Here is a 21,730-nt window from a genome sequence, read left to right on the forward strand (position 1 = left end):
GCTCCTTTTCCAACTACAAACATGATCACCTGGATTCCGTCTCCCCCCGCCCCCAGCCCTGTCTCCCTCTCACCATTACCTCCATTTAGCTGGTCTTCTCCCACCCTCCATCCCCTTTTTTTAAGCTGGTTCAATCCTCCCTTACCCCTTTTCTTTACTTGGTCCTCTCTTTGTCCCCTCTGAAGAGATTCTGGAAACAGAGAAATGTCAGCAGAAAGGCATAAGTTGTTGGAAAGAACTTGAAGGCTCATCTCAAGGTGGGTTGCCTTTAGACAAAGGAATGAGAACATATGAGTGTGTTTCAGAAGTCAGCAGAGACCAGGGTTCTGTGGTTGCTCCTGAGCAGATGACCGTCTCACTAACCTTTCAAGTTCAACAGGAAGATGCATTGCCTCAAGTGATTTGCACATGGCTGGTATCAGCCAACCAATGTGTGACAGTGTGGGAAAGCTATTCCAATGAGAAACATTAGCCCAGATGGGTAACTATGTGCAGCTACCGTGACCTGTCCTAGAATTTGGAGTCTGCAAAGGACTGGTCATCAGATTAAATTAGAGTAGCATACACCTGGCTGCCTTTGACCTCCAGGGGCTGTTCCAGCAGCCAGGAATAGCTGGAATGCAGCTGTACTTTGGTCCCTACACCCAAGGGAGATGATGGAGTCTCTATGCCATTCTGGGTTTCCTCTTACCAAGGGGAAATGTTCAAGTAGCTGATTGAGCTAGTTTTCAGCAGCTGGTTGAGCTAGCTTTGAGCTACTTTGCAACACCAGAATAAGGTGCAAGAATCTAGCCTTACAATTTTTGGAGTATGTAAAGTCATCTCCAGCTTCTCCCATTTAATCTCATTTTTCCCACTTCCAGTCCTTTGCACGGGAAATCATTATGCTTGTCCTGACACTTGTCTCTAGAAAACCATAAAATCCCTCCAATATCATAGGGGCAAACTGAAATAAACGGGAAATCAACGTCTCGCCACTCAATTCAGTAGGATCCGAATTTGGATCATTATATACTGAGGCTAGCAGCTAAATGTGCTGATATACTGAAATTGGCTTGTCTAGCATGCCTTGTTCTTTGAAACTCTGTAAATGTGGTCTATGAAACAATGTGAAGTTGTGATTTCATGTTGAAGTTGTGATTGTTGAACAGTCTGTGTCAACTATCATGTTGGGAAGGGTAAGTGAGAGATCACAGAACCCTGAATCCAGTTCCTGAACATGAATAGGAGAGAGAATACATATTCATTTTCAAAATCAAAACTTTCAATTTCAAATCTTTTGCTTCACAAAAGCATTGTGTGTAATTTGACATGTATTTTGTGTTAATGGCCCTCAGGTTTTTCTATAACTTCCCCACAGTCAGCATAAACAAACTTTCCATTCATTCAGATACGTCAGTTTTCAGATCTCACTTAAGACCAGCTAAAAATCTGATTGCATATTTCCACAGTCATTTTTCAGGATTTCTGTGCAGCAGATTGAACCCTTTTAAATGTATGTGGATTTCTGTGAAGCTCTTTTGTTAAAAACCATTCACATTTTCTATCTTTAATTTCACCTTTCCCTGTAATTTTTTCCTTTGTCATCTTATTTAAAGGGCTCTACATCAACAATAAGTGAACAACAGATTTGGGTGAAACACCATAAGAAAGCAACATTATCACTGCAGATGTGATTAGTGTAACATTTGACAAAAACGCTGATAAGTGCCACCTGTAAGTTCATAGGATTGGGTAAATATGCCGGGATTTTCATGCCCCTATGTCAGTATGCTCCCATCTTTAGGCTGAGCAATCTTGCTAATGTTCTAAACCCTAGAGCATACAATGGAGATTTGCATGTGAAAAACTCCAATAGACTTTGATAGTTCAAACTCACCATGCCATCTGCAGTTTCAGATACAGTGAGCATCACAAAAAGAATCACCTTATCCACAGCTATATGCCACCGTTCCCATAGACTTAATTTCTTCACGCTGTGTGGGAAGTGTGGTTATTATACAGTTTTATATAATGGAAGCACCCCCTGTTTATTTTTAATGGTGACCTCTGCAGCGTGATCTTCTTTATACCTGTGAAGCTTCATCCTACATAACTCTTAATGGCTTGTTCAAGGGGAGCAGAATCGATCCATTTGAATAGCATTTGAATGGACCTGCTTAACTACAGTACGAGCATTTGGACCTCTGCTGGTTTCAACTGTCCTCAGAAGCTCCAATGTAATTTTCCATTCTGTAGCTCTCAGGAAAGCTAGTGTAGTTGCTAGGTTTTTTCCTCATTCATAAAGCAGCAAACAAGATGGGAACATTCAGTAATAATTTCACCTCTTCTTAACATTACCTGTGAAAATGATGAAAGCACAATATTAGTTCTGTGCCCTTCAGCTTCATCACCAAGGTTCATCTCCATGAAATCAAAAGTATCTTGCTCACACTGGTGTTTGTGACACTGACATCAGTAGGGTTGTAATTCTGATTTAATTCAGTGTATGCGAGATCAGAATCAGGCTCGAAAATGGCTTGCAAATTTATTGCCAGGGAACTGGGCAAACAAACTGTGGAATCAGAGTCTGCAAACTGCTTACACTTCAGAGTCTTGATTTACAGTCTCTGAAAAAACTAAAAGACACAGTGTCTAGTAACAGCATGCAGTGGAGAGCAAAGAGGGCCATTCAATGACCAGAATGCATAAAGATTTTGTGCTCTGAGCAGGTCTGGGAACTCAGGAGGATGAGTGGAAGATGCTGAATATACCATGCTTGGCTAAAAGCATATATGCTTCCTGCAGCACAATGTCGAGTAAAGCGTTAACTGTATGGAATAGTAGTAGTACAGTATCAGAGATGCCGGCTGGATACTTTCATAGAAACCACCTAGGATTAAGATTTACAGCCTGAATCCACATTGCCTCCCAGCCACAAACTAGACTGAGAAGGGAAAAAGAGACTGACTAGATATGATCAAGTCGTCTCTTGTCAAATCACTCCCCCCTCACTTTCCAAACCACTGTGCCTTCCCACTCCAGATCCTCTGCTTTTTATCCAAGCACAAAAGGAAACAGTAGAAAATACTGTGAACGTTTTTTCTAAACATGTTTGTAGAACTGGAAAATGTAGGCTGTCAATCGGTGGCGAAGCTCCCACTTTGTAAGGCAACATTTTGAAAGAATACAAACTACACAGTGGGCCTAATCCTGAAATTCTCACCTCAAACCAAATGGGAGGAATCAGTGACGACATTGCCTAAGAAGAAACTTTGCCTGTGTAAGGATTTTGGGAATACCCGTTCTGTTTCTGGAGCAATCCTGGGAGCATGTGGGTTGGTGAAAACCTCTGGGTGGATCAGAGCAGCAGGACAGTGCATGTGTTGCATGGTGTTCAGAAGATCTTCCAGAATCTCTAACTAGACACCAACATGGAGGAGGGGTTTGGCAACCATGTGAGTGCTGATTTCAAATGCAGACAAGTTTTTTCCAAGGCATAACAGGAAATAGCTCAAATCTTTACATGTTGACAGACTCTTCTCTCAAACTTTGTATCTTCCATAGTGACTACCAGCCACTTACTGGCTTTCCTATCATATGTTCTTTGTTTTTTTCCCCCACAGCAGGGCTTCCCTTCGCTTCACTGGGGAGAACAAGGATCTTGGCAATAAAGCGGATCCCTTTCTCCATATCTCTAGGACTCCATGAAAACCAATAGTACTCCCTTAAAACATTGCCTTTCTCCACCCTCATCAAAAAGGACTCTTGCCTCTCAGGGCACTAATTGTTGCAACCCTGCTCCACCAATGTCCCTATCCCAACCCTATGAGCCTCTTAATAACCAACTCCTCAGACAAAGTGTCCAGATTACAGGGTTAAAAGAATAAAATAGTTCCGCTACCTTCATAGGATCAGCTGATTCTACAGCAAACTGATTCTAGAATCTAGCTGTTGAAGGTGCTCAAGAACTCCATAGGGAATAGTAGGGTTCCACATCCTAAGAGACAGTGAATTGAAAAGGAAAACAAAAGATTAGCAGAATTTTTAACTTGCAAACTTCCATCACTATTTCTCTGCAACAGCTGCCTTTCGTTTTCAAATATATTTAAAGTTGTTACATTTCGTCCCGCCCTCCTTTTACTCTAAGGACCACAGACCTATATTCTTTTCAGTGGAAGAAAGAGAGGAAGGGAAAACCATTCAATCAGAGAGTCCTCTGTGGCTCAGGTCATAGAATGAGTTACATTCACCTCTTTGGGAGCAGTGTTGAGTTCCCACCAAAACCCCTGACCCTGAGTGTTTGTCAGAACTGACAGCTCCACTCCCCCAGAGCATTGGCCACCGATCAAAAGGGGTTGTCCATCTGCCTGCCTTTCAGAACTGGCAGCCTCACATGCCACAAAAAATTGATGTAATGTGAAGTATTAACATATGCAAAGTCAGCTAGAACACAATGCAATGGGCAAGCTGCAGCCGGCTTACTCTCTAATTCCACCCCTTAGTTAACAGTCCCCCTATTGTTAGGGGAGAGGTGGGAGGCCGCAGTTAGTGAGAAGGAGCATACAGCGTGCCATAAAAGCACAGAAGAAGGTGAAAGGAAAAGGCTAGAGTACATCTGAAAATGGTAACTTTTCAATTGTTTGTTTGGAGTGTCCTGTTTATAGAATTGACTGGACAACTACATCCCTGCTATAGAATTCTACTGAATGGTTTAGCGGAAAGTGCTTTCTATATTTGTACAGGATTTTAGCACAATTTCTATAGAATCCCACTGATTTCATCCCAAGTAAGAATTTTATAAATCCCCATTACATTCAATAGCACTGGTCCAGAGAAGTTAATTGCTCCCTGTTCTGGTGAGCCGGTGGAGATCCTGAGCGGAGATAGGACATAGGGAGGAGGACACTAGAAACCCATCATAAAAAGGGCAGTGACAAGGCTAGCGGGTCTTATAATTAACAGTCTTGAGAGTTGTCCTATATTGTAGCTCTTACATTAGAAAGCATGTATTTTTAGTGTGAACAAACCTTAGCTTGAATGCTGTTATCAGAAATGGACCTGAGCCGCAAAGTTTGGTTTCAGATGTGCATTTCCCCAGATAGGAGTGTTTGGATCCAGGTTAATATCCCTTCTCTAGCTATTATAAGGGCAGATTTGTTTAAGATTCCAGTTCCAGTAAGTCCATTTGTTAGTGCTGTAGCAAAGGCCAGTTTAAAGTTAGTTATGTGGCTACAATCCCTGATGTAAGAGCTGCCCTCCAGGATAGCTGCCCAGGTAAGTTAATGCCATTGTCCAACACCCTTGGCAGTGCCTTTTAAAATGCAGGCTTCGACTAGGCATTTCAGCATCAGACATTGCACTTTTAAAAAAAGTTTCATTGCTATGTTTTGTTGGCAGCTCCTAGATCGGGGCGGGCAAACTTTTTGGCCTGAGGGCTGCATCAGGTTTTGGAAATTGTATGGAGGGCTGGTTAGGGGAGGGGGTCGTGGCCCGCCCTCCCCCTCCCCTGCCCTCCCCCCCCAGGACCCCTGCCCCATCCACCCCCCCTGCTCCCTGTCCCCTGACTGCCCCCCGCCACGCCATTCAACCCCTCCTCTCATTCCTGATGGCCCTCCCGGGACCTCTGCCCCATCCAACCACCCCTTCCTCCCTGTCCCCTGACTGCCCACGGAACCCCTGCCCCTGACTGCCCTCCACCAGCCCATCTAACCCCTCCTCTCATTCCTGACTGCCCCCCCAGACTCCTGCCCCCATTCAACCCCCCTGTACCCCGCCCTCTGACCGCTCAGACCCCTATCCACACCCCTGCCCCCTGACCACCACCCCAAACTCCCCTGCCCTCTATCCAACCCCCCCCGCTCCCCACCCCCTTACCACGCTGCCTGGAGCACCAGTGGCTGGCAGCGCTACAGCCGCGCTGCCTGGCTGGAGCCAGCCATGCCATCACCCCTGCGCAGCACAGAGCACCGGGTCAGGCCAGGTCCTGCAGCTGCGCTGCCCCAGAAGCTCACAGCCCCGCCGCCCAGAGCATTGCGCCAGTGGCAGGGCGAGCTGAGGCTGCAGGGGAGGGGGGACAGCAGGGGAGGGGCTGGGGGCTAGCCTCCCGGGCCAGGAGCTCAGGGGCTGGGCAGGAGGGTCCCGCGGGCCATATGTGGCCTGTGGGCTGTAATTTGCCCACCTCTGTCCTAGATGAAGCCTGTGTCAGACTGGCATTAGCACAGTTTTCTTGGGCCTGTGAACTAAATGCTATTTGCAATGTTTTTTAAGCCTGGTATTTAAGCTCTGGAAGCGAGTATAGAAATGTAAATCCAGTCAGTGCCACATGAAGGAAAATGAAGCTAAATGCCATTGTCTGACTTAACAGCAGAGTTCAAATAAAACATTTTAATAGTGATGATTTCATATGAAGTGTAACAGGCTGTCGAGGGGAAGTCTGTGAGGACAGTAAACCTTTACTTTCCAACACCAGTGGCATGCAATTCCCAAATGGAAGAGTAAAGGTTTACAGTCCTCACACACTTCCCCTTGATAGCCTGTTACACTTCATATGAAATCATCAGATTATAGAGCTTATGCTCCCTGTTGGCTTTTTGAGGTACGTTCCCAAGTACAGACACTTGGGGCCAGGCTGTGACTGTGGAACATCTGCCTCCCCTTGTGTCTCTTTGGTTGGGAAGAACCCTAGAATGCAAAGTGGCCCTGTTAGGCAGGAGGTGGGGTCACATCGCCCCCGTCCCAGCCCACAGAGCAGGTCAGGTACATTGTGGGGAGCAAGCTGCATGGTGGGAAGCTCTATGCAGGCTATGTAAATGGCACAGACTAGCCCTTGTTGTCACAGAAGGGGTTAGAACCAACAGAGTGCAGTGACAGACATTTCTGTCAAGTCAGTTGCTACTTTTGGACTAGTGATATTTTTGGTTCCTGTTGCAAATCTGGCAAATCCATTGATCAGCATCAGAACAAATCCCAACCCAGTTTATAGATCTAAGCTATAACGACATAGTCCAGAGACTTACGCCACACTCTTGATGTGGGGGCATTTTCTGAGGCTATCAGTCAGCTTCTGGGCTCCGGCATCAGTTATCTTGTTACACTGAACACTGAAGGCAAAAACACATTTGCTGGCTGTTAGTCCAGGACACACTAACCATCACAGTAATCAAAAATCATCCTTGAGATAAAAGGAGATATGGGGATTAATTAAAAAAAAAAAAAAACAATTAGTCCTCAAAGGAAAACCCAGGTTGCCATCTGGTCCTTGATTAAGACAGTCTATCTCCTGAGCCATCATTCCTTCAGTCCACACAAGTTCTCCATCCTCCTAATGTTCCACCTTCTTCTACCACTTTTCTCCCATCCCAAACTCAATCTTCTACTCTGCTAAATGTTCTCCTATCCAAAGTTGGCTTGTGGGGCCTGGAATGTCCCACCCCCAACCCCAACCCACCAGCTTCCTTTCCTCCTGATTTTAGGAATCGAGTACTGGCAGGACTAATTGTGACATACTACACGATTAATTATAAAGCATCTGAAGTGCTATGAAGTGCTAGAAGTCACCGCAAATCCCTTCAGACTCTGTGTGGTTTAGTGGCTCCTGGACATACAGTTATATCTGGAACGGTCCCTTAAATCTTTCTAATTGTTGGTAACTACATCTGGACCCAGCACACACACATTTCTCCTGTCCAAGGAAACTGGGGAAGGTATATAGCTTTCCTGCTCTTTTTTTTTAAACAAATGAGTCAGATAAGCCTGTAGTGCCCTTAAGAATCTCCCTGGCCTTCTCAAAATCCTGTGGCTATCACTGTTTGTAGTGGGTAAGAATTGTTTATGTTTTGAAAGGGGGAGCAGAATTGTCTTTCAGGCTTAACCATAAATACTAATGCTTTATTAGGCTCCATCTTGTAACCAACCCCCAAGCTTATGTCCTATTCATTGCCCCCTGGGTTTCCTCTTCCTATCCCAACCTGCCACCACAAAGCTTTCCCAGTTATTCCCCCTCAATTCTCTCCTTCCCCTCTTCTCTCCGTTCCCATGAACACAGGGGTGCAAATACCCAGTTTCCAAGCATTTGAAACTCCTCAGCTGATGGTAACAGCAATAAAATATTAATCTGCAAGATCAGATTTTATAGTATCTAAGCAAGCTTTTTTCCCCCTTTAGCCTCTCTGAAGATTTGATACTTACTGTAGCACCCTTAAAGATGCCATTGCAGGAAGTATTTTTGCAATATTTTCCGCTCCAGCATCACAAATGTAGTTATTGTACAAACTGCAGAAAACACAGACAGCAGGATCACCATTAAATAAAGCAAAATGTTCACTAGTAAGTTAAAGAAAAGAATTCCAGACATGGCTGGTACATATTAGGGGATGATTAATTCTTATTAATTTGCAACCATTCTGTAGATTATGGTTTCAAGATATTTTAAATATGAAATTACAGTCCTATTGAGAGCCAGGTATTCCCCTTGTTCAGTTTACAAACATAAATCAAAAATAGGATTAGACATTTAAACAGGTAATAAGAACATCTTTGGCTATATTAGATATGATTCAAAAACCTGCAGAGGCTAAAACAGAATGCTTCAGGGCACAAGGGTTAGGAAGAAGCTTCCCTTAGGCAAATTATTTCATAATTGAACTATAGGGTTTATTGTGCCTTCCTCTGAAGCACAGGTGGGCAAACTATGGCCCATTGGCCACATCCCGCGTGCTCTGCGCTGACCCGGTGCTCTGTGCTGCGTGGTGGCGACGGCATGGCTGGCTCCAGTGGGGCAGCGCGGCTGTAGCACCATCAGGCACCAGTGCTCCAGGCAGCGCGGTAAGGGGGCAGGGGGAGTTGGATAGAGGGGAGGGGAGTTTGGGAGGGGTGCGAAGGGGCGGGGGCGTGGATTAGGGGTTGGGGCGGTCAGAGGGCGGGGAACTGGGGGGGTTGAATGGGGGCAGGGGTCCCAGGGAGGCAATCAGGATGGAGGGGGGGGCTGGATGGGCCAGCAGGGGGCAGTCAGGGGCAGGGTTTCCCGGGGCAGTCAGGGGACAGGGAGCGGGGTGTGTGTGGATGGGGCAGGGGTCCCGGGGGGGGGCCATCAGGGAACGGGGGAGTTGGACGGGGCAGAAGTCCCGGTGTGTGTGTGTGTGTTTGTGTGTGTGTGTTTGTGTGTGTGTGTGTTTGTGTGTGTGTGTGTTTGTGTGTGTGGATAGAAGGATGGGGGCCGACCCACGACCCCTTCCCCTAACCAGCCCTCCATACAATTTCTGAAACCCGATGCGGCCCTCAGGCCAAAAAATTTGCCCACCCCTGCTTTGAAACATTTAATTCTGGCCCACGACAGGCAGGATACTGGGCTAGATGAACCACATACCCTGAGTCAAGTCCCAGCCTGTTGGGTGTAGTTTAGTGATCTAGACCTTGATTCTGCTGAGTAGACCCCTGCAAAGCTTGTCACAGGATTGGGGCCCTGGATAGCAGTTCCATGTGTGGAACTATTGATCAGTGGGGGAGCTCTGTGTACAGTTTAAAAGCAATGTAGCTCTTGGTACATATTGCTAAGTTATGGACTTGTATCTCCATATCAGATTAAATTTTACATTTATCTTCTCCCAAATAAATAAGATCCGGTGCTGCTGGTGTATAGGAACTATCAAGACAAAGGCCTCAATCCTGGAGCCCTTGCTCAAAGGAGCAGTCCCACCATTTTTAGTGGGACTAACCATATGAATAAGGCCTGAAGCACCAAGCCCATAGTGAACTCATTCCAAGTATAGTCATTATCTTCTGAACTAAGGCACAGGGACACGTTATACAAAGCAATAAAATAGAATACAAACACTCACCTAAGTGTCTTTAATGAGGATAAGGAAGGAAGAGCAGTAGCTAGTTGCTCTGCACCCAAATCTGTTATCTTGTTCTGTGATAAGCTATTACAAATAAGATGTTCTTGTTAATAGAGCTTAATTAAACCAGGTTATCACAATGTTGGGTAATTTTTTTCCATGTTGCTCTAAAAATTTGACACTGAGATGTAACATGAGAATGTAACCCTATAACCACCAATACTCTGACATTTTCCCATCCCAGAATCATTTAAGATGATGTTGTCCTTCCAGATTATCTCAGAGAAGACTGGGTCAATGTGGAGCAGTTCTGAGGGCCGTAACCAATATTTTTTTTTTAAAGCAGATAAACCAGATAGAGGATTTAACCCTATTTGAAAAACAAAAGCCTGAAATCTCCTCTTGGTGATTTTCAATGTCTAATGTATCTAAATGAACAAACTATATATTTTGCTAATTAGGCCAGACCCTGCCATCCATCCACACTCAAAGTCACCACTGCCTGCAATGGGTATTTCACACCTGGAGCAATGGCAGGATCAGACATTAAGAAATTTCTCTTAATATTTACTGTGCATTTTATATATTTCTCTGTAGTTCTTGTAAAAGAATTGATGTACTATGAATAAGGCAAACTTGGGAAAAATTAACTGCTTGCCTTGAAGTGGAATTAGGAAGCCTCAAAGCACAATCTCAACTCTGAGTGCCATAGGATTAACCTGTTTCTCTTTCCTGGCTCCTAGAAGTTGGCACTGTTAACCTTGCAACTTACTTCAACGTTTCCAGTGATGTCAGCTCCGACAATACTTCACAGAGACTTTTTGTTCCTTCATCTCCTATTTCATTTTCACTCAGAGCATCCAAGCTGCAGGACCACAAAGCAAGACATTACTAGGTTTCCTTTTAACTATTTTCTGTCCATTCACCATCTAAGATATCTGCTCATAAATTTGAGAGGCTACTGCACTTACCAGGCAATCAGGTAAGTGCAGGGCTTAAATTCAGCCGGAGCTGTCTGGAATGGAGGCCTGGTAAATATTTTCAAACCCTCTGGAGTTTTTATAGCATGTTGTGGGGAGAGGGGGGCATGCTACGGGGAATACTCTATAAGAATTTAAGCCCTGGGTAAGAGCAATCTTGCATATTCGAGCTCTTCTAATAAGCAGCTCTCGTTGCTTTCCAAACTCAGAGCCTAAGAAGATTTTAAAGAAGAATAGAACTATATGACCCACTTCCTTTGATATGCAAATGGTAGCACTTAATGCCCCACTTACACTACAAAATGAACATTGTTAAAACAGTTATGAAATAGTTGTGTCCCAACTGCATTTCCTCCCTACATGTACAGAAAAAAAACGATGCTATAACAATCACCTTCACTGCTTCCTCTCCTGGATTAGGGAGGAGAAAAATGGAACATCTTCTCACTGCACTTCCCTCTGGTGGAAGGGATTTTAGGTAGGGGACCATATGGCCCGTTTTGGCTGGGACAGTCCCTTTTTTAAGTCCTGTCCCGGCCGTCCCGACTTTTTTTGGCAAAAGGGACAAATGCAAAGTTTTGCCAAAAAAGTGGGGTACGACTCCTAGTGGAATTTGGAGGAACTTGGGGGGAGGGGGAGCGAGCGGCAATGCTAGGCCAGCCCCACACAGAAGGGAGGGCTCAAGAGCAGCTCTGGCCTGGCCAGCCCCGCATAGGTGGGTAGCAGGGGGTATTGGGTTGGCCCCATGCACCAGGGGCGGAGAAGGGGGCCTTGGGCTGGCCCCATGCGGGTGGGTGGCAGGGTAGCCTCAGGCTGGCCCCGCGTGCCAGGGGATGGGGGGGATCTTGGGCTGGCCCCATGTGGGTGGGAAGCTCAGGGAGGGCTCAGACTGACCCCATGAGTGGAGGGGAGCCGCGGGCTGGCCCCGTGCAGGTAGACGGCTGGGGGGCTCAGACCACCCCATATGCAGGGAGAAGAGGGGGGCCTTGGGCTGGCCCTGTGGGGTGTCCCATTTTCCCTTTGGGAAAATATGGCCACCCTAATTTTAGGAGTCTGGATTTGAGGCCATACCCCCACTCCTAATCTTATAGACCACGCTGGGAGCCATGGAGCAGGAACCCGTTTGAATTGTGCTTGCCTTTCCTGAAACATCAGAGAATGGTCACTGATAAAGCAGGATCTGGGTCATAATGGGATAATGAGCTGAGCCAGTAAGGCAGGATCCTGTGGGCTATTATGTTGCCATCCATCATCTCATGGAATGCCCCATAAAAAGCAGTGGACAGTTCAGGGTGATAATCTATGGTAGAATATTGCCCTTTGTCTCTATGTTATTTTGTTTCCTGTTCAAAGGAACTTAAATATCTGGAGATAGTTGGCTTGACCTCAATGTGAGAGGGAAGTATTGAAGGTTCAGTTATAAACAGCTATTTTTTTGTTCATGATAAAGGAATGGGTAAAAACACAGGGCAAAAATGTGTTGTCATAGTATAATTAAGAAATAGCTAACAGTATATATCCATACATAGATCATCTCTTCCAGAAAAGGAAAAGAAAAGCATTACCAGTGACTTCAGCACAAAGCATGTTAATTGCTCCCTTAATGCTAAAGCAGTCATGATCCTCTCCCAAGCAGAACTTAAAACTAAAAGAAATTATGGAGATCACAGCCATCAATCTGAAAGCAGCTTAAGAGGCTCTTGGTACCAACAATGAGGAGGTTTTGTCAGGGCTCCTCTACAAGGCAGAGATTCAACAGCAAAGTTAGCTGTGGCCACAAAACAAAACAAAAAACACCCTACCAACCTGAAGCCCCAGTCCTGCTTCTGCTGCCGAATGGCTAGAACTACACTATTTCCAAGAGTCATTACAGTGATCAGCCACACTCTTCGCTGCAACCCCACTGATTTAATTGGAACGGCATGTGATTAATGATCATTCCCACAAGCAGTGTTTACAGGCTCAGAGTGATTTTCCTCAAGCCCACAGAGAAAGTCAGCGTCAGAGCTGGGATTAGAATGAGAGCTGGGCAGAACATGCAGTTCTTTTGCAATCTAAACACTTCATGAAATCGGGTTGTGTCATAAACAGATAGTTAAGGGTTAATGCCTCTTTTACCTGTAAAGGGTTAAGAAGTTCGCCTAGCCTAGCTGACACCTGACCAGAGGAACAAATGGGGGGACAAAATGTTTCAAAAGGAAGGAGGGAATTTCCCTTTGTCTGGGTCAGTTTTCAGTTTTGACCGGAGTGGGAAAGCTCCAAAAATCAGCCTCTTATCAAGTAGTGAGTATTAGTGAAGGGAATAAATAGGTTTATGTTTATTTTCTTTGTAACTTGTCTTGGGCATTAGGGAATAATCAAATTGGGTAATTTTTGTGTAACTAAGTTTTTGCCCAGGGGAACATCCTCTGTGTTTTGAATCTGTTGTCTGGAGATCAGCTTGTATGCTATCGCCCAGAGGGTTTTCTTTTACCTTTCTTTTCTTTAATTAAAAGTCTTATTTTTAAGAACCTGATTGATTTTTCCTTGTTTTTAGATCCAAGGGGATTGGATCTGGACTCACCAGGGATTGGTGGGGGAAAAAAAAGGGGGGGGGGGGAATGAGTAATTCTTCCTTGTTTTAAGATCCAAGGGGTTTGGATTGGTGTTCACCAGGGAATTGGTGGAGGAGTCTCTCCAGGCTACCCAGGGAGGGAAAGGTTTTTTGGGGGAAGACAGAGTTTCCCAAATGACTCAAACTATTTGGGTGGTGGCAGCCAGACCAGATCTAAGCTGGTAATTGAGCTTAGAGGTTCACATGCAGGTCCTCATATCTGTACTCTAAAGTTCAGAATGGGAGTGAAACCTATGACAGGTTGATTTTTCCAGAATTTTGTTTTAGAAGAAAACCAGAAAAATTTCGAAGAACGTCAAAATATCCCGTTTTAATATTTTTGGAATGAAACCTTTCAATTTTTCATTTTAAAATGACTGTTTCAAATAGTTTTATTTTTAATTGAATTATATAACAACATAATATACTGCACAAAAGTCTAAATTTAGACATCTGGATTTTGTCAAAATGAAATGTTTCAATTGACTCAAAATAATTTTTTTTCTGCATTTTCTTTCAGAGAACTTTGAAATCCTTAGTTTTCATTATGATTTGTAACAAAGCCAAATTTTGAAATCTCAAAATCCTTCGCTGAATGGAATTTCATCCTCTGTACTGCTCTAGTTAGAATGAAAGGGTTCCTGATTCTGTTTGGAACTCAGTACATAGTCACTTAGGCAGTGTAGTCTGTTATTATTTTTACATTTTAAGATAATATTTTGCTGTTTTTCAGATACGCTAAAAATGGTGGCAATACAGGGTGCTTTTATGTTTCTTTAATAATAATTTATTTGGATCTGGTGATCATTCAATACACACAAATTCTTATTAATTTACAATTTATATAGCATTTTCAACCAAGGATCTCATTCAGTGTATGCATGGTAATTAATTACACCTCACAACCACCCAGCAAGATAGGTAGATTATATCCACTTTGCAGAGAGGAACACTGAGGGTCAGATAGGTTATGGGATCTGTCCAAAGACACAGTGGATCTGTTTGGCAGTGCCAGTAGGAGAACTGAGAAGCCTTGATGTCCAAGCTTGATATCCAAACAAACCATACCTCAGTTTGTAAGGTTACCTATTTTAGAGCGGAAAACCCCCCACAATGTTTTGCCTGGAGGCTGTTTACAGTTAAGTTCCACCCACCACTATCCATGGACAGTTGGAGAAAAAAACTCACTCTAAGTGCTGAAGAGATGGAAATGCTGCAAGAATTTCAACAAGCTTTAAGAATCCCTGAAGGCCGCAGGCTGGACCCAGCCTGCAAGGAAAAAACTATGGTCATTTCACAGTACACAAACAGCACAACACGTGGTTTTGGTTTTGTTATCAGCATTCATTTTTCCATACTACAGATAAGATTATGCCATTCATATTTAAGCAAAACTCTTTACTGCCTCATTAACTCTGCTTAAGAGTTAATGCACAATATGGCCCTACAACATTAGATCAAATATAGCAGAGGTTCACACAGGCGAAGTGTTGGACACATTTTCCTCTCCCTCGTTTTTCTTTGCAACTCACTTTTCATTCATATTTGATCTCACCTTACTGTGTATTTCTTGCTATTTCAGATTTCATTTTCAGTATTTTAAATCTGATTAAGGTTATTTTTGTCTCCCCTCTTCTCAAAGAAAATTCTACCACTGGCTGCACGCAACTTCCATTTCAATCAATGGGTCACATTCCGGTTCATATTACACCAGTGTAAACTGAGTAAATCCATTGACTTTAAATGTTCTTACTCCAGATTTACACCAGCTTAACAACAGAATTGACCCTTGGTTTTTAATCAGTCCTTGTTCACACCAAACTCATTGATTTCAGTGGGAATTCAGCCTGAGTAAAGAGATTTGGATTTGGACCCAGAATACAGACAAGTTTGGGGAAAGAAAAGGAGAGGAAATGGGGAGAGAAAATACTGAGAATTCAGAGGTGGGGGCCAAGCAAAGGGAAAACTGCTAGACTTAACTTTAAATTGTATGTAGGCAGCAGGGAGTGGAGAAGGGGGGTCACATGTTCTGCATTACACTGGTACAACTCCCACTGAAGTAGCTTTTCTGAACTGGAGGCTATATTAACTAGTACAGTAGTGTCACACTGGTGCAGCTGAGAGGAGAAATCGGCCCCCAACAACATTAAAAACATTTGAATGTAAGCGCCAACTGCATTTGGCAGCTGCATGGAGCGAATGCCACAAGAGTGATTCCCACTGGATGTTTAAGTGTGCATAAGTTAATCATTCCGTCCAATTCAACATTATTTCTTCCTTTTCCTTTCTCAGAAAGAGGGAAGCAAATAGTTTTTAGTCAGCAGATATACACTGACACGCACCCAGTATTTGCTGTCACCATGACCTACATGACATAATCAGCTATAACAGAGGGCTTAGCACAGACACACATTCATGTCAAGAGACTTAGATGGGAAAGTAGAGCAGTTTTGTGCAGGAATCTTTTCCCAAGTGGTTGGATCATGGCCAAAACATGGTACAACACTAACGTAGACACTGAGTAATGATGCAGCTCAGCTGGCTTAACATGAATGGAAAGTGACCTCATTTGTTTGTCAGTCATTAGATTACATCATCAAAATTTAGCATGAATGAGAAATGGAAAATGACATTGCTAATAATGAGGGAAATAGCTTCAGTGTATTTTACAGCTGAAGGAACAAGATCCTCAACTGGTGTATAACAGCATAGCTCTGTTAAAGTCAATGGAGATATGTTGATTTACAGCAGTTGAGGATATGGCACTAGGAGTTTCTGTTTTTTGCCCATAAATTAATAATCCTAGTTTAGATCAGCAAAATACAGATAAAATGGGGTTTCATATTTTTACCATAAACTTACTGTAACAAACTGTAGATAACATGATTATTTTAACAGTCTTAAAAACTTCAGAAGTATTTCAGCAAATGGAGAGGGGTGTTACTTACGCAAATTCTAGTTTTCTGAGGTTTTTGATAGCAGGAATTTCATTAATATTGCAGCCAAATGCCTCTTCCATGCTAAATAAACCATAATAGAATAATTGTAGCTATTAGAAACAGTTTTTAATAGCTGTAAAAAACCCCATTGTTTCACAAAGAATACTAATTTGTGCACAGCCAGGTTATTTGCTCTAAAGGTTTATTAGAAATAACATTTTCAAAACAAAGTATTGTTTGATCTTAACAGGAGGAAGAAAGTATAATATACTAGAAAAAGTATTTTTAAAACTACAGTATAGACAGTCTACATGCATAAAGGCTTAGATAGGCCTATCTTACCCCAGACTGCATTGCTGCTAGGGTCTGGGGCAGGGCCGGCTCCAGGGTTTTGGCTGCCCCAAGCAGCCAAAAAAAAAAAAGAAAAAAGCCGCGATCGCAATCGCGATCTGCGGCAGCAATTCGGCGGGAGGTCCTTCGCTCCAAGGCGGAGTGAGGGACCGTCCGCCAAATTGCCGCCAAATACCTGGACGGGCCGCCCCCCTCCGGAGCGGCCGCCCCAAGCACCTGGTTGACAAGCTGGTGCCTGGAGCCGGCCCTGGACTGGGGGCCCAGTGTGCTCTGCAGCAGTCTCTGCCTCACTCTCTCCTGTCCTGTCTTTTTTGTCCACCCAAAGTTCTTAGTTCCAGTTTTTCTCACTTGGATCACTCTGGGGTTACAAAATAGGACACCAATCCCCCCCACTCCTCCAGGGCCAAGCCAGATGGTTGAGCTCAGCACAGCCAGAGGTAAAACTTCAAAGTGAATCACATCTGCCAGTGCCAGTAAGTTGGGGGCTATCTGGAGCTAATGTCCTCTTTCCTGCCTACGTGCAATAATCTCTGCTTGAATTAATCCCTGTAATCATATAACAAACAACAAACAGATGGAACATACAACATTCACAAAATACAAGATCAGAACAGTGACTTCCAGTAACTGTTTTGATTGTGCATGCTTGAAATTGTAATTAGCCCTCTGGCTGGATCGGCGGTAGGAGATCCAGCCTTTATTGCCGGAGATAAAAGACTGGCTCTCTTAGCTCACAGCCAATAGCAGACTCTAGCCACTACAGGGCAGAGCCGCACTGACAATAAATAAATTCATGGAGATATCCTATCTCCTAGAACTGGAAGGGACCTTGCAAGGTCATCAAGTCCAGCCCCCTGCCTTCACTAGCAGGACCAAGTAGTGACTTTGCCCCAGACCCCTAAATGGCCCCATCAAGGACTGAACTCACAGCCCTGGGTTTAGCAGGCCAATGCTCAAACCACTGAGCTATCCCTCCCCTCTGAAGCTATCCCAGATATATAACTGAAAGGGATTAGAAAATAAGGGATTTAAAAATTATAGGTAAAAGGCCTGAACTAAAAAAAAAAAAAAAAAAAAAACAAGCTGCCAATTGTCTTCTTTGTGGGCATTTCACTACAGAGATTGAGTGGGACCCTCACACCCCCCAAAATTATCACTACGTATAACAGCAGAAAAACATGGGTGGGACAACAGAGCATTTCTCTGCATTTACTTGCTCTGTGGACAAACGGAGAACTTCACTCTCCTGGACTGTTACTAAACCAGGGCCTTTCAAAGCACTGAAGTGTATATACGTCATTAATTCTGATAGGATCTTACCAGTGGATCATTTTCTCTTGTATCCGTACAAGGTCAGAAAGGTCACGGATGTCCTTCATAGTTTCTGCCTTAAAGGGATCAATATCAAATTTCTCAACTGAAATCTTCAGCAGCTCATATTCCTTTGTTTGCTCTAAGGACTCCCACAGCCTGACTGTATCACTAAGGGAGGCCCTGTAAAGTGTCAAAACACAAGTTTATTGAGTCCCTGCCCTTGCATGAAAAGGTCTGTCCCACTATAATGCTCATGATACAATTACCAACAAGAAATAACTAACCTGAATGATGTCACATTCTTTAGTCCAACCAGGTGTTTCAGCCCTTGTAGGTTAATGCCGCTGTTCCGCAAATCCAAGGAAAACTCCTTTGGGGATCTTTTTAAAATAAAATGCAGCACATAGACATCAGGGGGTGTAAGAAGAGTGCCCAGAAAAGAAAGTTCAGCCTTCAGCCTTAAAGCCACGTGCTGCAAAAGATAGCTGTCCTGTGTTTCATAAACACAGTGGAGCAGCTCAAGCAGTTTTTCTGGATAGAGATCACTTATCTGTATTTTTTTAATATATTTTAAGAGCGTTTTCTGCTTCTTGGTTATAATTTTCATTACATGCTCATCTGAAAGAGAGCAGAGGTACGGATCATGCTGGAGGTACAATAACCCAGGCAAGAATCGAGGCACCAGGTCTAACCAATTATGAGGCTTTTTCTTCCTGGCTGGTAGGGAAAGATACTTTGTGAGGCTTTTATCCTTGATGTCTTCTGCGAGCAACAGATGAAGTGCACTCAAAAAATTTTGGATAACGAAGTCTGAGAACGCACTCCCAAATTCTTCCTCCCCATTTCCCGAATGTTTTGGGAACGTAAATGGCAGTACTAAGCCATATTTCAGAGCAAACTCCTTAACTTCTTTAGAGGGAAAAAGACTGCTCTTCAGGGCATTTTGATTCTTTTCTCCAAGATACCAGGCTAGCTGAGCTAGCCTGGTAATGTGCTGCTGATCTCCTACGGCTGTTGCATCTGTTTGTGTAGGTATCAGCTTTTGCTGAAGGTATTTTACAAAGAGGCTGGTAAGTGTTGGAGGCAGGTCTTTGTCTCCCATTTCAAACATCATTTCACAGAGAAAACAAATGAATCTACACATGACAGGGCTGTAGCAGTGACTGAACAGATACTGACAATCTGTGATTAATTTCACTGCGTCGTCACTGTATGGTAGCCCTTCAAAATATCTGGCTATGTATAATTCTACCTGCTTTGGAGAGAACCCTATCATTTCGATAATCTTGTCCACTTTGGATAAATACTGATTAAATTTGTCCTTGGGTCTTGCTGTTAGCAATAAAGTGCAGCCACTGAGTATCTTCTTCTGGAAGAGCCCTGCAAATAGCTCCCTGATGCTGTACAGCTCCTTGTAAGACTGGCAGTCTGAGTAATGTGTAAAGCCATCATGATCCTGCAACTCTTCGAAACCATCGAAGATGAGGAGGACTTTATTGGGATTTTGCAGTATGTACTCGAAGACTTTGTCGCTTCCCTCTCGAGGTTTGACAAACAGCTCAAGAAGCAGGTCCTTCAAGCTGTATTGCTTCTCAGGCAGGCTCAGTCGTCTACACTCAAACCAAAAGACAAATTCAAACTGAGAAAACTTTCCATTGGACCAGTCTTGGCAGATCTTTTGAACAAGAATGCTTTTACCCATTCCTGCCTTTCCCAACACCACAATGACTTTGGTCTCTAGTTCTTTCCCTCCTAGGACTTGAAATATTTGGCTTCTTTCTATAGCTGCTTTTTCCTTCTCTTCTAAATTGTATATTACCAGCTCCTTCTCCATCACCTTGATGACATTTTTCCCACTCTTTGTTTCAGTTTGACCTTGCATGAGAGCCCCATCAATGTAAAAGTGATCAAGGGTTACTTCACGGTCCATGGCCATGAACTTGCACACATCTTGGAAATAATCCTTAAGTGACGTGCAGAAAGCTTCCACTGGCTCTAGAAAAACAAAAGCACAAGTGAGCTAAAGAATCAAGTATTCGAAAGGAAATATGGACTCAACATAGCTTTTAGATGTTTTAAATATGTAAGTTATAATGCTCTTTAAATGCACCAACATTCTGGCCCCTGGCAGTTTTCAGAAAACATTTAGTTTCTAAAATATAGCAATGACTGAATTCCACTCAGAAAGTTTTGAACAGCTCCTCAACTGTTGTACAAGACATTTTCCCCACAACAGACAACTTATTCGAGAGCAAAAACTGATGTTTTGGTTTTCCACAGAGTTTGCAAAGCAATTTAAGGTTAAAGGGGATTGAAACTCACTTGGTCTTTTGAGAATTTGTTCAGAAGGAACAACAGGAATTTGTGATATCTCATTGGACATTTCTTCTTCATCTGAAGGAAAACAAGTAATCAATTTGAGAAACAGACTCTTAAACATTCACTGATTTAACTTTTCCAATTTCAGCAATGTGACTAGTTAAATGGGGTAGAACCCTGCTACATAACAATTGATGTCCTAACTTAAGGTGGAAATATTTGTCTATTTCAGTGATAAAAATGCACGCAAATCATGTTAAGGTATGACAGACAAAAGACAAGGAAATCCTGCAGATAAAGCAGACACTTCAGTCAGTATTCATCATTTGGTGAGGTTAATTATTGTAGCTATTACAATGTTACAGAAGAGCATGACTGTTCTAATACCCTACATGGAGCAAGGCCGTGGAGAAACATTAAAGCTCTGTTCATGAGACCCATCACCATCCCTTTCAAATATCAGCATTTTGGATGGATTCATGTTCACACGTAAGACTTATTTATGTAATCAAAAGGAATAGTTTCAGAGTAATCACACAATTGTAGTTAGAATTGAGTAGGTAGGTATTTAGGGTGAGCATTATATACAGGTAACATCCTTGTGAAAATTCAGTTGGGGGATTCACTCTGCATTATGTCATACATACAAAGTATTATAATAATAAAGTAGGGATATAGGGGTTTTTAAATAGGGTAGTATCTACCTGTAAGATCAGTCACAGCTGCAGTCTCTGGCATATAAGCAAATGGGCCAATGGAGGTGTTTTTGTCAGGAGACCCCAAAATGCTTTGGACAGCCAAGTCCACTTGAGCTGAAATAATGCATTTGACAAATTATTTATACAGTTAATGAAATTGTTATCAGTATCATCTCTAAATGAAAGCAAAGAGTTAGCTGACAAAATACTAAGGAGGACTCTATGTCCACAGTATAGTTTTAGTTAAGTCAAAAATTCTGAGCAAGTCTTTCAACATGATCAAACAAACTATCCATTCAGGGAGTCAAATGCTGCCTCTAAAGGCACACTGGAGCCTCCATTAAAACAGATGGAAATTCCAGGAGTACATCCAAGAACCCCAATACTTTCTTACAGTGTTTTCTGAGTTGTGATGTCACATTGAACACAGCTGAGTGGGACAGAAATTCCTGTCAAATGAGTCAGTGCCTAGAAATAGCTTACATTTGTGAAAAGACAATCCCTAATAAAGACACGTAAAGGGTACATTTTAAAATGATTTAAGAATATTCTGTATTTTCCTGTTAGATTGGACAGCTAGAGGGACCTTTTCCCACTGATCCCTTTTCAGTAGAGGTGTTATACAATATTGTAAGAAACATCTTCTCTGGAATACACATTAACCATGGGCTTTGGTAAAGGCTCAGAAGGCCTTTTAATCTCAGGGTATGTCTACACT

General features: G+C 43.2%; 1 protein-coding gene across 1 annotated transcript in view; it reads right to left on the reverse strand.

Annotated features, from left to right (window-relative positions):
• Positions 1-1,661: 1,661 nt before the first annotated feature.
• CIITA (class II major histocompatibility complex transactivator) overlaps positions 1,662-21,730 on the reverse strand; it is a 62,049-nt gene continuing 41,980 nt past the window's right edge. Inside the window, exons 13-24 of the mRNA XM_026650807.2 lie at positions 21,019-21,126; positions 20,318-20,389; positions 18,280-19,990; positions 18,002-18,175; positions 16,340-16,411; positions 14,580-14,660; positions 10,591-10,683; positions 9,819-9,902; positions 8,170-8,253; positions 6,999-7,082; positions 3,884-3,979; positions 1,662-2,340 (exon numbers count right to left, since the gene is read on the reverse strand). Of these exons, the coding sequence (XP_026506592.1) occupies positions 3,904-3,979; positions 6,999-7,082; positions 8,170-8,253; positions 9,819-9,902; positions 10,591-10,683; positions 14,580-14,660; positions 16,340-16,411; positions 18,002-18,175; positions 18,280-19,990; positions 20,318-20,389; positions 21,019-21,126 (2,639 nt within the window). The 3' untranslated portion in view covers positions 1,662-2,340; positions 3,884-3,903. The remainder of the gene's footprint in view (positions 2,341-3,883; positions 3,980-6,998; positions 7,083-8,169; positions 8,254-9,818; positions 9,903-10,590; positions 10,684-14,579; positions 14,661-16,339; positions 16,412-18,001; positions 18,176-18,279; positions 19,991-20,317; positions 20,390-21,018; positions 21,127-21,730) is intronic.

This window comes from Terrapene carolina, unplaced genomic scaffold (assembly GCF_002925995.2).
Source record: "Terrapene carolina triunguis isolate 2854851 unplaced genomic scaffold, T_m_triunguis-2.0 Scaffold93, whole genome shotgun sequence".
NCBI lineage: Eukaryota > Metazoa > Chordata > Testudines > Emydidae > Terrapene > Terrapene triunguis.